Source organism: Convolutriloba macropyga, chromosome 13 (assembly GCF_964194025.1).
Source record: "Convolutriloba macropyga chromosome 13, txConMacr16.3, whole genome shotgun sequence".
NCBI classification, from domain to species: Eukaryota; Metazoa; Xenacoelomorpha; order Acoela; family Convolutidae; genus Convolutriloba; species Convolutriloba macropyga.
In genome coordinates this window covers 47,452,523-47,466,611 of record NC_134480.1, presented here as the reverse complement: position 1 = coordinate 47,466,611, position 14,089 = coordinate 47,452,523, and the positions used below count along the sequence as shown (strand labels likewise).

At 42.4% G+C, this 14,089-nt stretch overlaps 1 protein-coding gene across 1 annotated transcript in view; it reads right to left on the bottom strand.

Moving 5' to 3' along the window:
* Nucleotides 1-708: 708 nt before the first annotated feature.
* The window catches only part of LOC142351459 (uncharacterized), a 59,023-nt gene continuing 45,642 nt past the window's right edge, over nucleotides 709-14,089 (bottom strand). The window contains exons 4-7 of the mRNA XM_075403481.1: nucleotides 3,587-3,911; nucleotides 2,514-2,658; nucleotides 2,150-2,362; nucleotides 709-1,886 (exon numbers count right to left, since the gene is read on the bottom strand). Coding sequence (XP_075259596.1) covers nucleotides 795-1,886; nucleotides 2,150-2,362; nucleotides 2,514-2,658; nucleotides 3,587-3,911 — 1,775 coding nt within the window. The 3' untranslated portion in view covers nucleotides 709-794. The remainder of the gene's footprint in view (nucleotides 1,887-2,149; nucleotides 2,363-2,513; nucleotides 2,659-3,586; nucleotides 3,912-14,089) is intronic.

Genomic DNA, 14,089 nt, shown 5'->3' with positions numbered 1-14,089 from the left:
CAAAAGTTTAAAGTTGATTTTGCAACCTTTGAGGTATGTTGGCATATACTCTAACGACACGACTTTAATTTTTTGTCAAGTATGTTATTGTGCATGCTAAATTGTTAAATATGCAGACGATGAGTTCATGCGTCAGTCTGTTTTAATTCACCAGTGAAAAACAGTTTCAAACTTGTTCTGTTTGTTGATTGGGATGTATTGTTTCAATTGATTTTATTTAGAACTGGTTCAACTGTCATTTTATTTGGGACGATAGAAACTTATTCATGCTACCCTGACTTTCGTTCAATCAATTTTCACGCTTCCTTACGCTCATTTGTCGCTAAAATTGATATGAAAAGTTGTCCATAACCTATGAAACACATCTAATAGATGTTCGGAAAAGTCACTGTTACCCCCTTGACGTCAATGATTGAAATAAGATAAAAAAGATCTTACAAAAACCTTACAAAAGCCCAACTTCTGAAAGGCAAAGAATCCAATGAACTCGATCCTAGCAATTAGCTTCCACTCTAAACATCTTTGATTACTTATGGAAGACTTCATGACCTAGCCCCCATCAGTAAATTTCCATTTCCATGTCTTTTTTTCTGAACAATCCCCATTTTAGGTGCAAATCGAAATTGTGAACAAAAAAGCGAGCTAAGATCGCAGTTTTTTTACTGCAGCCATGCTATCATTTTACGCCTCTGTTGGTGAGTTAACATTTGTGTCAGTTTCAATTAATCACCGCCTTTGGATAATAAACTAAAAACTTAGATTATTATTAGTTCTTTGAATTATACAAATTATGATCATCCTTTATAATTATCAATGTTTCTCTTCAGTACATCTCTCTTCCCTCTGATAAATATGGAGTGATCATCAGCCTCCTTGACCATTGACTCCAACTTCTCCTTTGCATCGTCTATCAAGAAAGCTACTGACGCTATTATCTGATCAAACTTCTGCACAGATACAATCAACTGTTGCAACTGATCGTCTAAATTGTACAATTTATTCACAAACTTGTTCACATCTGCGTGTGGCACATCATTCTGGACCAAAGTCAGTGCCGTGAAAACTTCACGCATAGATCGCTTCGAGTTCCTCATTTCATATTGGAAATATTCGTGATCGCGACAAGTTGAAAAATCGTAATGCAACATTTTGGTAATGGCACTCAAGGTCTGAATGGAATCGAGAGATTTCTGCTTAAGGTATTCGCACCGTTTAATCAAATCATCATAGACTTCCGTGTTGATTGTCCGTTCGATAATCCATCGTTTCATTCGTGGGATTCTTTCGCTCAAAGTGTCCGAATGAGCGTAATTAGGCAAAGTGGCATCAGTTAGCTGCAACTCATTCATTACAGCCATGAATTGTCTCAAAGGCTGACGCAGAGATACAATTGAGATGAGGAAATCTTTGGCTTCTTTGATCAACTCTCTCGCATTTGGGTCGTGTTCCTCTACGTTCATATGGAATGGGGAACTATCATCAGTTCCAAAGTATGCTGTCCATTTGTCAACCAGGGATGCGAAGTATATCTGGAAGCTGTCCATTTGAGTGTAGGTTGTTTTGATGAGACTGATGACAAAGACTGTTTGATCAATTAAGTCATTCGTACTTTGCAAATTAGTTCTGCATTTTGTACACTCTATTTCGTCCTCTCCATTTCTACAGTCCCAATTTGAATCGCAAATTTTGTGGATTGGGACACAGGTTGAGTCGCAGAGGATTCCACTGCAGAAACAGTATCCATTAGTAAATGACTCATCTGAATTGTCACCACAGTCCCGATTCCCATCACAGAACTGATCATAGGAGATACACTCGTCACTCATAAGACACAGTTCGTAAGTGCCCTTTGGACACGATGCTGGACAACCAACCTCATCTTCACCCTACACAAACAAACTTCTGGTTAGTTCTAAAACTACTACCAACCACTAACCAAATCCCACCCCCTTCCCCCAACCTCCCACTCACCACCCGGTAGATATTCTGAGGAATGGACTTTTACTCTTCTCTTGTAGGGCCTGCTAACCAACTAAACTGCGCCCTATCTCTTGTTTTCGATAATAAATAACTTGTTTTGTGCCAACACTTATCTTCAATAGTATTAACTCCTGATAGTAAAGAAAATAAGTTAGTCAAAAGTGCTTACCCTGAAACAGTGTTCAATTCCATCGCACACTAGTTCCATCAGAATGCATTCACCGTCTGAACACTGAAACTCCCTATCCCAATCACAATCTGCATCTTGTTCTGCTCCCAATGACGTCATAGCCCACTGTAGTTCTTCACACATGTCCTCTCTCTCGTCCTCCGCGTCCTTACAATCTGACACCCCATCGCATACCCACTCATCCGGAATGCACTAAAATATCAAACTATCCTCCGATAAGAACCATTAAACGCTATTACTTTTGTTGATCCGAGCATATGCTCAATTGTTGTGCTAATTGCTTTTCTTCCCAGATAGACCACTCACTTATGTTACATATCAGGCTAAAACTAGTAGAGCATACCCTGATGTTACTGCCATTCGAGTGATGATTGTTGTGTCCAGCTGGAGTGCCAGAAGTACATCTGAAGTGACTGCCAGACTCACACGAGCACACTCCTTCGTCAGACTTATCCCCACAGTCAATCACGTGATCACACACTTGAGACCTACAACATTTTAATTTATTGTATTGTCAACTGTTTCCCATACTTTTGAGGTTTTGCTTCTTGATTTCGTATACACTTTTTACACCCCATTAAAATTTGAATTCGCTCGTATATTCTAAATGCGCTATATGTATTTTTCAAAAATTGATTTCACTTTTCATAGAACAGCTCAAGATGACTATATTCTGTAAATTTTTGGTTTTTGGTCAACTCTCTTGAATCCAGACTAAAACCAGTCCATCCAAGATAATGCCTGAGTTGCCGCGTCCTGCTCATTGTCTCTTGCCTTGACATAAATTTAAGCATAATCCGATTGCCTTGAAGACCCTTTCCAGAACGGTATGTTCAGTAGCTTTATCCCAATGCAAAATTGAGTTGAAATATCTTGGCGATAGCGTTACCTGTGTTGAGGACAACGAAAAACGACAATATTTTGTAAGAAATCGTAGTTTTCTTCGTTTTCATTTGTTTCCGTTGTTTAAGACGTCTTTTAAGTGTAAGTAATGGTCGTTTGTTTTTTTTTTCAAAAAGAATCGTCGTTTCTTGATCGTTTTTTCGTCGTTTAATTGCCCTTTAACTAGTTTTTCTTTAGTAGATCGTTTTGGCATATCTGTAGTATGCCCTGATAGCGCAGTGGTGAGTGCATAACGATCGTTTTTGTCTAACGAAAACGAATAAAAACGGACGATTTCAAGTGAAAAACAAAATTCCTCAACACTGGTATGCACTTGTAATTTGGAAGCGCGACCCGGTGGTAAGTTTTAAGGTTGTCGGTTTTACATGAGATGAAAAATTGTCTGGTAAAGGTAGGGTTGTCATTGAAACTAGGACTTCCTTCAAGAATTTTTTCGTTTTGTTCCTCGAAATCTGCTTTTGTACCCAGGTTGAGGTGCCAGCTTTAGCCAACGCTTACAACCAGTTTACTCACCTGTCGACACAGTTTCCATTGGTACATTTGAACTGATGAGGTCTTGTGCATTCAGAGTGACACCAACTTTCATCTGACCCATCGTAACACTGTGACTGACCATCACACAGGTCAAACATCAACACACACCCTCTTTTGTCCTCACAAGAGAAGTGAAATGGCTCACAGGGACCACACCCAATCTCATCCGACATGTCCCCACAGTCGTTCACACCATTACACAATTGTTCAGTTCCCACACTCAACAACTGGTTCTGACACATGTACGTGTTAGGGTGCAGCTGGTCACAATTGGTTTCATCTGAGAAATCCCCACAGTCGTTATCTAAACACAATCAACAGCGGTATTATCCACCCCCATTGACATCAACATACTGGCCACAGACTTACACCTTTTACACAACAAAATTTTCACGCAACTATTCTCAAGTACACAAAAATGATGGCGCCTAAATTTTAAACAAACTGCAGATTCCAGAAACTGCAGATTCCATTTAAACAGAAACCGCAGATTCCAATGATGGCGCCTAAATTTCAAATAGAAACCGCAGATTCGAGACACTAAATATAAATCGAACTTGAGCGCAACTGATTAACAGCGCTCATATTTTCAAATATTTTGGCGTTTCTTTTTTGAAACGCCATAAGTTGCCATATTCAATAATTTGCCTAATCTGCCAATGTTTTGCGCTCTCTAAGCAAGCAACAAAAAAGAGCCAAAGAAATCATTGACCAAAATTGCGTAAGAGGTGAGACCTATGAGGCAGGGGCTGGCGCCCAATTTGGTGACAAAATTCACACATTTGAGAGCAATGATTAATCGCTCTCAAAGTCTTTATTCCAAAAATATGCTGATTGTTGCCGAGTAAATTGAATTGAATAAATTATATCATTAGATAGAGAATTTTTGGATCTTTTCTGCTAGAGCCCCCCCCCCCCCCCCCCCCCGCTTAGTTAGGCACCCCCCATTTATAAATGTTTAAACATATTGTTAAAGCTAGTAATCTTATACGTGAACATATACGAACAATATGCATTTACTAAAAGCTAGCACAGCAAAGGTTTGAAAGTATTACGTATGCAACCAAAATTTGTTGCATATAACGTAAGCATCAATAAAAATTTCTGTATTAGACCATTTTTGGTGTTATTGGCTACAATAATGGCTTGATTTTTTCAAAATTTTTAAGGAAACTATTCTAAAAGTGCCTTCAATCTACCTATACACTCTTGTTTCAATGAAATGCAAATATCGCTCTTACAATTCGCGAAAACTTAGATTTTGGGGGGTGCAAACTTAACGGCTATATAAGGCTGGGGGGGGGGCGCTAGCAGAAAAGATCCGAATTTTTGTGCGTATTATATCAAAACTTTCGCTTAGATTTTCCGTTCTAAATGCAACACACGTATTATTTCTGAGAAATACCAAAGCCGATATCCCACTAAGAATAACTTCCAAAATGGCTCAAAACTGTTCGCTTAGCCTAACAAATTCGGTTTTTTGAACGTATTAGTTTAAATTGGTGACCTAGACTAAGACCTGCCAACCAAGTTAACTAGATTTGCCGAGGCATTCTGATGTGCTTTCCGTTGAATGTTGTCTTTGTATAGTACGTTACTTACAGTAGCTTTTACGTAAAAGTTGCTGGATCTCTACTTGATTATTCAATTAAAAAACACATCGAAAGACTGTTTTATTCAGCTTTATTGCTGGTGCCGTCTACATCGGGTGCCTATATTTCATCCAAATTTTGTTGACAATAGTAATACATGCTGGTGGGCTGTTACTCCCCTCTACAGATAGAAAACTTCCCATGACCGCTTTCATATTTACGGACTGTAAATAAATAGTTCCATTTTCCACTTGTGGAAAATAGGTTGGTTCGAAACCAAATTTGGTACTCTGAAAACTCAACGCGATTTAAATTTTGTTCGCTTTAAATGAATTATGTAGAAAACATGTTGAAATAAAAATAATAAATTCTACTACATCAGCCGATTCAGTTCATCTACAATATCTACAGATCTTATACGAAAGATCATATTTAACAAACGCAAGCGAGCAACGACTTTTGATCGTGCTATGGCCTGTTTGATCATTTACCAAGATCAAAGAGTGATGCAGACAAGGACGAACCGAGAGGGAATTCAGGATTGCCACTAGACGCAACCAAAACTTGCAGGAGATAGGAAAAAACTTCAACCTGTTCATCTGTGCACTGAGGTGGCTTTGAAATGTGTTACATCGTGGCCCAAAACCTGGAATTGAACAACGCCGAAAAAAGATGCGAGAACAGCCACCCAGAAAACAACTTCAGTGGACAAAAAAAACTGTAAGACTCGACAGAAAAACTTGGTTTTGATGCCTTAAATTGATTATTTATCCGGCAAATCTAGTAACCCCCCTCAATTGTTTTTGGTTTCATTTGCTATATTCTGGTATTATCATTAATCATTCGTCACCGATAACCCACCCATACACCCTTTTGATTGAAAAAACATCGAATTTGAAAGTTTTTGGTCAAAATTTTGGAATTGACCAAATAGGGCTAAATACTAGAACGGGTAGTCTTATACGAAAAAAAATCACGCGAAGCAAGAAAAAAGTTTGAAAAAATTGACCAGATTTGAAAAAATTGGGAAAAAATCTATCCGATCATTCTCGCATACTTATATAGTAGTTAGATAGATTAAAACGCTGTAAAAAACAAGTTTGGTCAAGTTTTTCAAACTTCAAAAAAAAGAAGATCAGGTAACTGATTTTTTTCCTCTAATAAGCGCTTATTCTTGGTAACTCGTGAAAATCGTGCATTTAACGTCAAGGTTCGGATTTTGAGCAAAGCTCAAATCAATTATGTTGTAAAAACATTATATGGTTTACATATTAGCTGCAAGTTCCCTTCATCACGCCATAAAAACTTTGCCTGAAGCGTTACAAGACCATTATAAAAAAGGAATTTTAGCATTACCGGGTCTGAGTTTTAATCCTAACGCTTTGAAAGTCCGAAAAAACGCGCAATTTCAATTGAGTCACTTCTTCCGTGATAAAAAGAGGCTAGTTATATGGCATGATGTGGTGAACAATTCATTGTCCCGTCATCGCAGTAACAACAATAAGCCTTTACACCTTCGCAGCTTATTGAAGTGCTTGAAAAGTATCAGGAGCGCATAGAAGCTATAGTGTATTGCCCCAGAGAGGGAACTCCTGATATTTACAATCAGCTCAAGCGTAGTACTCTAGTTACCATCCATTTAGTGAAAGACATTGTGTCTAAACGTAAACAGAAAGATCTTTGTTTACTTAAAGAGTACAGAGCATTACACCAAAGGCCTGCACTTGAGCTGAAAACACTCACTATAGTCTTAGCTCGTAAGAACAACCTCCGGTCCTTGATAGCACGCTCCCGTCTGAAGAAACTTTCAAAGCGCCGTCGTAAAACGCTTTGCACCCGTCATGCATTCGAGGAGGCGGAACTCACACAAGCCTTTGATAACCTGAATGTCACTTAGTCTTGCGCTGTTGTGGGAGTCTACCCGCTGACTGGCGGTGTGACTTAGTGAACTCACGAGTTACGGGTTAGTTTGTGGTTGGTTCTCTCCGATAGCGCTTTACTAAACGTTTCGCTCTCCCCATTCTTCGAGTTTTTCACTACCATCTGTTTTCCGCAGGTTATCTGGTCTCATTTTCCGCTTCCGTCCTTTTGTTTCCTTGTCACTTTGTTTCCTTCTATCCCCCGTTTATCTGTTGAATGATGTAGTATGTTGTTTCTGCTGTAGTAAAATTTCTCTGCTAGTATGCTGGTTTGTTGTGTAGTCTCATTCCTTGCTAGGGTGTGACTTAAGTTCATTCTGGAGTTACGGCTGGTTTGTTTTGTGACTTTCACCACACTGGTTTGCTAGCAATTTGTTGTAGCTTTATTAATTTTTGTAGTATGCACTTTTGTTGTCTGGGTAGGGTGGTTTGCTAGGGTGTGACTTAAGTTTGTTCTGGAGTTACGGCTAGTAAAGTTCTTGACGTTTTCGACTTATGGTTATACTACACTGTTGCCGTAAATTATTTCATGTTTGATGTTTTGATGCCGTTGATAAAGCCCTCATAATGTTTTGTGCTAGTTTACCTGGCAGTAGCTCCTCTCCTTCTTTCTAGGGTGTGGCTTAAGTTTATTCTGGAGTTACGGCTAGCTTGTTTGGTTGAGTTTGTTTCTGTGGTCTGTTAGCATCGATCTTCCCGCCTCCTCGCTTGTGGTTTCCGCCCCGCCCGTGCCAGTTTTCCCGTTTCGTCGCGCGCCATCCGCCCGACTTTTCCGCCCCCGCCCGTGCCAGTTTTCCCGTTTCGTCGCGCGCCATCCGCCCGACGTTTCCGCCCCTTCCGTGCCGTTTTCCGTTTCGTCGCGCGCCATCCGCCCGACGTTTCCGCCCCGCCCTTGCTATTTTCCCGCTTCGTCGCGCGCTTTTCGCCCGACGCTCTCGTTTGTCCGTCCGGTTTCCCGTTGCGTCGTACGTTACTCGTTCGGCGTCTCTTCCCGTCCGTCCCGTCTCCCGTTCTGCCGCTTTTCGCGCTTCCTGCGCACCGTTCTTTCTTTCGCCGGGTACTATTGTACTCGACGAACATCTTTGCTCTTTGGCGGTTTGCTAGCCAAACCGTCACACTAGGGTTCGGTATAACCCCTTTGTGTTGTGCTGTTGCATGTGTGTGTACTTTATATTATTACCAAATTAAACTTGTGGTTCCTGTTTTTAAGATCATGACAGCTTTGCAGGACAAATTTAATAAACTTTATGGTGCGAGGGCAAAATTAGAGGCTGAACTATATAACATTTATGGTGAATTTAACAATGCTGTGGATAAGCAAGACAGGAAAGTTAAGATCGAACGTCTGATTGTGAAGTGCAAAGATGCTTTTACTAGAGTAGTTGATAAGAACGAAGAGCTCTTTGATCTGGCACAAAAGACTGAAAAACCAGATGCTGCCTGTAAGAACCTTGAAAAATGGTTAGAGACTGTAACAAAGAAAACTGATGAGTTCATTGCTGCTGCTCGAGGGTATATCAATTCGGTCCATGACAAAGGAACAGCAGAGCAGTATACCTCTCACCATTCAAAATCAAGTTCACATATGACTTCCTCAAAAAGATCAAGTCAGCGTCAACGAGACTTAGAACTATCAAGACTCAAAAGGGAGGAACTTGAGAAACAACATGAAGCAAAGCTTCGCATTGCTAGACAGCGTCTCGAAATTGAAAAACAAACGAAATTGCGGGAATTGGAAATTGAGCAGCTTGAGGAGGATCTCCGCAAGGAAGTAGCTACTGCAGCCCTTGAGGAATTTGAGTTGATGACAAAATCATCCACAGACGGGTCTGGTACAGGCAAAATGAGTGGGCTCTTTACGGAACGAAGTTCAGTCAAGAGCAAGAAACTTGTTCAAGATTGGGTTAATTCGTCACCGGCCGGGAACATTGCAGATGTTGCAAACGAACCGAGTTAGCACTTTTCTGGTTCCATCGCCCAATCCAACGAAGCAATTGTCCAACGACCTTCTTCAGCTCAACTTCTAAACTCACACTTCAATCTCAATACACATAGTCAAGTTTAGGCCAACATCAACCTCCCTGTCCAAGAACCAAGTAGTAGAACCAATGTAACCAATGATGCACATGTTGCAAACAACATCATGCAAGAGCAGCAACAGCCTCAATATACGCCTCCATCACCAATAAACTTCGGTATGCCAACTCAACTAAACGCGCCAAACACAGCCCGACAACTGTCTCAAGCAAAAATGCACTTCGATGGTTTGCAGTTAGATCATCAATTCCCTCGCAGATCGAGCATGCCGGGACAGTTGAATTTAGTCAGCCATCCGCATTCACCACCTTTTAATACAATCGTTAATGCTCCTCTAGCACCTAATCCGCCACAAGCACACATAAATATACCAGCCCCACCATCCCCCGTTCTAAACCTTGCACCACCGCATTTCCCGTTAATCCCACCAGCATTCCGCTTTCCTCCTTCGCCGCCACAAGCACTACCACTACAAGCCACTAACCCCGTGGCGAATAATGTCAATCTGTTACCCCATTCTCCGCCTGCACCATTTGTTTCCTCCGCAAACGTTTTTGTACCTCAATTAATTCATCCACCATCCCCAAAAAAGAGCTTTCAGCCCCAAAGTTTAGTCCCTATAACCCACGCACCTCCTGCTCCTCCAGATCCAAATGTCTGGCGTTTTCCAGCAGCAGTCCCATCTAATGCAGTACCACTTGTACGAACATCCGCAAACTTATACACCGTACAACCGGCCCCGTCAATCAACCCTCATATATCTACATCGCACCGCTCCTCTCATGTACAGGCAGCAGCAGGCACTCAAAATTACGTAACATCAGACTTCATGCAAGCGAATCCATTTAGTTCTTCCACAGGTACCGCCCCCACCTTTGTCACTCCGATCATTCGGCCAACGTATGGAGCTACCGTTCCGAACCCGTTGTGTTGGGGTGGCCCACCGCATCCCACACCTTCGGCTCCTTCTTTGGACACTGCGGATTTGATAAAGCAGTTGGCGGACGCAATTACTTGTAGGAAGAACGATCCACTGCCCGAGTGGAAGTTGTCACAATACAATGGTGATCCCCTGCAGTGGTACGAATGGTTCGGACAATTTAAAAGCGCCATAGACGCACAGTCCTTGACTGATGATGTCAAGTTAACATACTTAAAAACTCTTGTAACTGGAAAAGCTAAATCCGCCATCGCTGAGTTCGCATACTGTGGTGTAATGTATAAGGATGCACTTAGACACTCGAACGTAAATTTGGCCAACCACAGGCAGTAGTCAGTGCACACTTAGAAAAACTCAGCTCTTTTCCACCACTAAAGATGCACAATAGTGATAACATCATAAACTATTCTGCAACAATTTCAAGTATTGTTGGGGTCTTTAAATCACTTTCATATGACGCAGACCTTAAGAGCGCCTCACTTCTCAACACGGCTGTGCAAAAATTGCCGCCCAATCTGAAAGAATCCTGGTCACTCTTCACAGTGAAGAAACATTGGGTTAAGCCAACACTCCTTGACTTCAACGATTGGTTGAAGGAGAAGGCCGAGGCACATGATTTAATGAAACAAACTTCATCGAAGGCAAGAACTGAGGATAACACCAACTCAGTAGTAAAGACCAAAGTTGCCTCAAGAACTTTTGCTGCTAATACACAAACTAAGGGCACTCAGAGACCAGCCTCAACATCGGCAACGCCTGCAACCCCTCGCTGCATCGTGTGTAAAGGCAATCATCGCATCTGGGAGTGTAAGGTATTTAAGTGGGAGTGTAAGTCTCCCACTCAGCGAGCAAAGGTAGTGGCGGAAGCAAAACTGTGTTTCCCATGTTTGAGAGAAAAGCATATGTTTAAGCAATGCCCAAATCCCAGGAAATGAAGGAAAGACGGATGTAATAGCTCCCATAATACACTTCTCCGTGGAGCTGAGAGGGTTTATCCATCAAAATCCTCTTCAAACAAAAACAATAGTATTTCTAATGCTGGCGCAAATCAAAGTAAACTTCCTAGTGTCCAATCATCGAGTAGGACCACTACTTTGTCATCTGTGACTAATGTGAAAGGCCTCCTTCAGGTGACTGAATTACAGTTGAAGAGCTCCTCCGGTAAAGATACCACGGCTTTAGTTTTGTGTGATACCGCTTGCAGTAACTCTTGGGTGTCCAATGATCTTGCAAATAGACTTGGTTTGCACGGTACAGCATTGAAACCAACAGTAAAGGGTATAAATACCGAGGAGGTTGTAGACACTAAGTTAGTTGAACTAATTGTAACACCACGCGACAACCAAGCATTTGAACCATTTAAAGTCAGCCCTTACGTAAAGGAAAATTTGAATGTAGGTGCCGATGTCATTAACATTAAAGCACTTCAGGAAACATACCCGCACCTAGCAGTTCTAAACCCAGTTACATATTGCTATGGAAACATCGAGATGACACTTGGACAGGATGTGTATCATGCCATCCGCCCGTTAGAGTACTTCGCTGCCGACGAGAAGTCCTCGCCCTTCGCTGTTCGCTTGCCCATAGGTTGGGTCCTAAGCGGCCCTCTACCGTCGTCTTCAGGTTTAGTCTCAACTTGTTTCAAAGCTAATATGGAGCAGGATTTTGAACTCGCTAGTCAGGTAAAATCTTGGTACGACATGGAGTCGTACGGCGCACTTAAGCAAGTAGACCCACGATCCGCCTCGGATGCACGTGCGCATGAAATTCTTGAAAACACCACCGTGCATAATGGAAAAAGGTACGATGTCGGAATGCTATGGGCTGAAGATAACATCGAACTGCGCTGTTTCAATTGAAATCTTTGGAAAAGCGGCTTACGAAAGACCAGACTTTAAGGGAAAAGAACTCGAATACCATCAAAGAGGACTTAGACAAAGGCTACGTAGTAAGGGTCAAAGATGCTCATAAGGTGGAAAGTCGCTCGGAACGAGAGTGGTACCTACCACACCTCCGGTTGTTAACCCGAACAAGCCGGGCAAGGTTCGTAGGACACTAAACGGAGCAGCAAAATTCCATGGCGCATCTCTTAATAAGTCATTACTCACCGGACCTGACCTACTGCAAAACCTAATCAATGTACTCCTACGGTTCACACATCCATCTGCCGTATCCGCCGACATCGAGGGAATGTTCCTCCAAGTTGGATTGTTTCCATGTGACCAACCATCATTGCGCTTTTTGTGGCGGGAGGACCCCACATCAAATGTTGTGGTACACCAGTATACGCGCCACATCTTTGGGGCAAAAGATTCGCCCACCTGCGCCAACTACGCTTTTCAACTGCTCAATCCACTGAACCAAAGGTCATCGTTTCGTCCAAGGAGGAATCAATGCACGTGCTTGGGCTTAAGTGGGATCTCAAGTGGGTTGTGAGTAGGGGTACTAACAGCACCATCACGAAAAGTTTAACACAGCGCTTCGTCTTAAGTCTTGTGTCAAAGGTCTACGACCCAATTGGTCTTGTCGCACCGTTCACTGTTGGTGCTCGGTTAATCTTGAAAGACATTTGGCGTGTCAATGGACAAAGTTGGGATGACGAGTTACCTAAAGACACAGTTGACAGATTCCTTGCCTGGTGTGTTGAACTGCCGCGGTTAGCTGAGATCACTATACCGAGAAGTTACTTTTCAGGACCATTCCAACACCTTGAACTCCACATGTTTGGTGATAGCTCGCAAGACGTAGTCAGTGCAGTAGGTTTTCTTAGGGCTCAAGTAACTTGCAACTCCGGGGAGATTAAAACAGAGCTGGCGTTTGACTTGGGCAAGGCCCGTGTTGCACCTATGAAGGTAATGACAGTTCCTAAGTTGGAATTACAAGCCGCTCTCCTCGCTGCCCGTTTAAAAAGGGAAATCTGTCGAGCATTAACGGTTACTGTGGATAAAGTCTTTATGTGAACAGATAGTACCATCGTCTTGCAGTGGATTAACTCAAACAAACACCCCATCTTCATTGCAAATCGTGTTAGTGAAATCCTGGAGAACACCAGCGTTGACCAATGGAACCACGTCGCCACTTGTGATAATCCGGCAGATGCTGGCACGCGTGGCATGTCCGCTGAAGTTTTGCAATCAAGTAGCTGGATGAGGGGTCCTGACTTCTTGAGAACTAAGCGATTCCCTTTTGTGCCAAATACTGACGTCGTTGATAACATCAAGCTCGGCGCTGTAACCAAGGAACAAGATGATGACTCCATCTCATCTTTAGCCGCATCCATAACCAAGCCCCCTAAGGAACAAAGCATCAATCTAATCCCGTTCGATAAGTTCAGTTCTTATCAAAAATTACTTCGTGTCACCGCATATGTGCTCCGTCTTTTACCATCTCATGAAGGTTACCGTACCGTAGACGGCAGCATAGCCGACCCTGTTGAGCTTGACGAAGCCGAACGTCATCTCCAGTACTTGGTTCAGGGAGAGTCCTTTAATACTGAAAGAAAGGATCTTCTTGACAAATTCGTTAAGAAGAGCAGCCGCATTGCTCAGTTTACTCCGTTTATTGGGCCTCATGGTCTCATGCGTTCTTCTGGTCGACTCCAACGGCTAGTGGAAATTGACTTTGACACTAACCATCCTATCGTGCTGGATGCGCGTCATACTTTTGTTAAACTTTTTCTGCGGCATATTCATTTGAAGAACCGTCATCAGGGCATCGATTACTTAAAGTCAAAGGTACAGGAACGTTATGCCATCCTCAAACTACGTTCCACACTGCGTTCAATCAAATCAAACTGCGTCTTGTGTAGAAAGTTCCGTGCGGCAATCATTCAACCTATCATGGCAGACCTTCCAAAGGAGAGACTCGCATACCAGTCTCCTCCCTTTACCAACACCGGGGTTTATTACTTCGGCCCATTCTACGTCACAGTTCGTCGGACTACCGAGAAGAGGTGGGGATTTCTCTTCACTTGTCTCAATACTCGTGCTGTCCA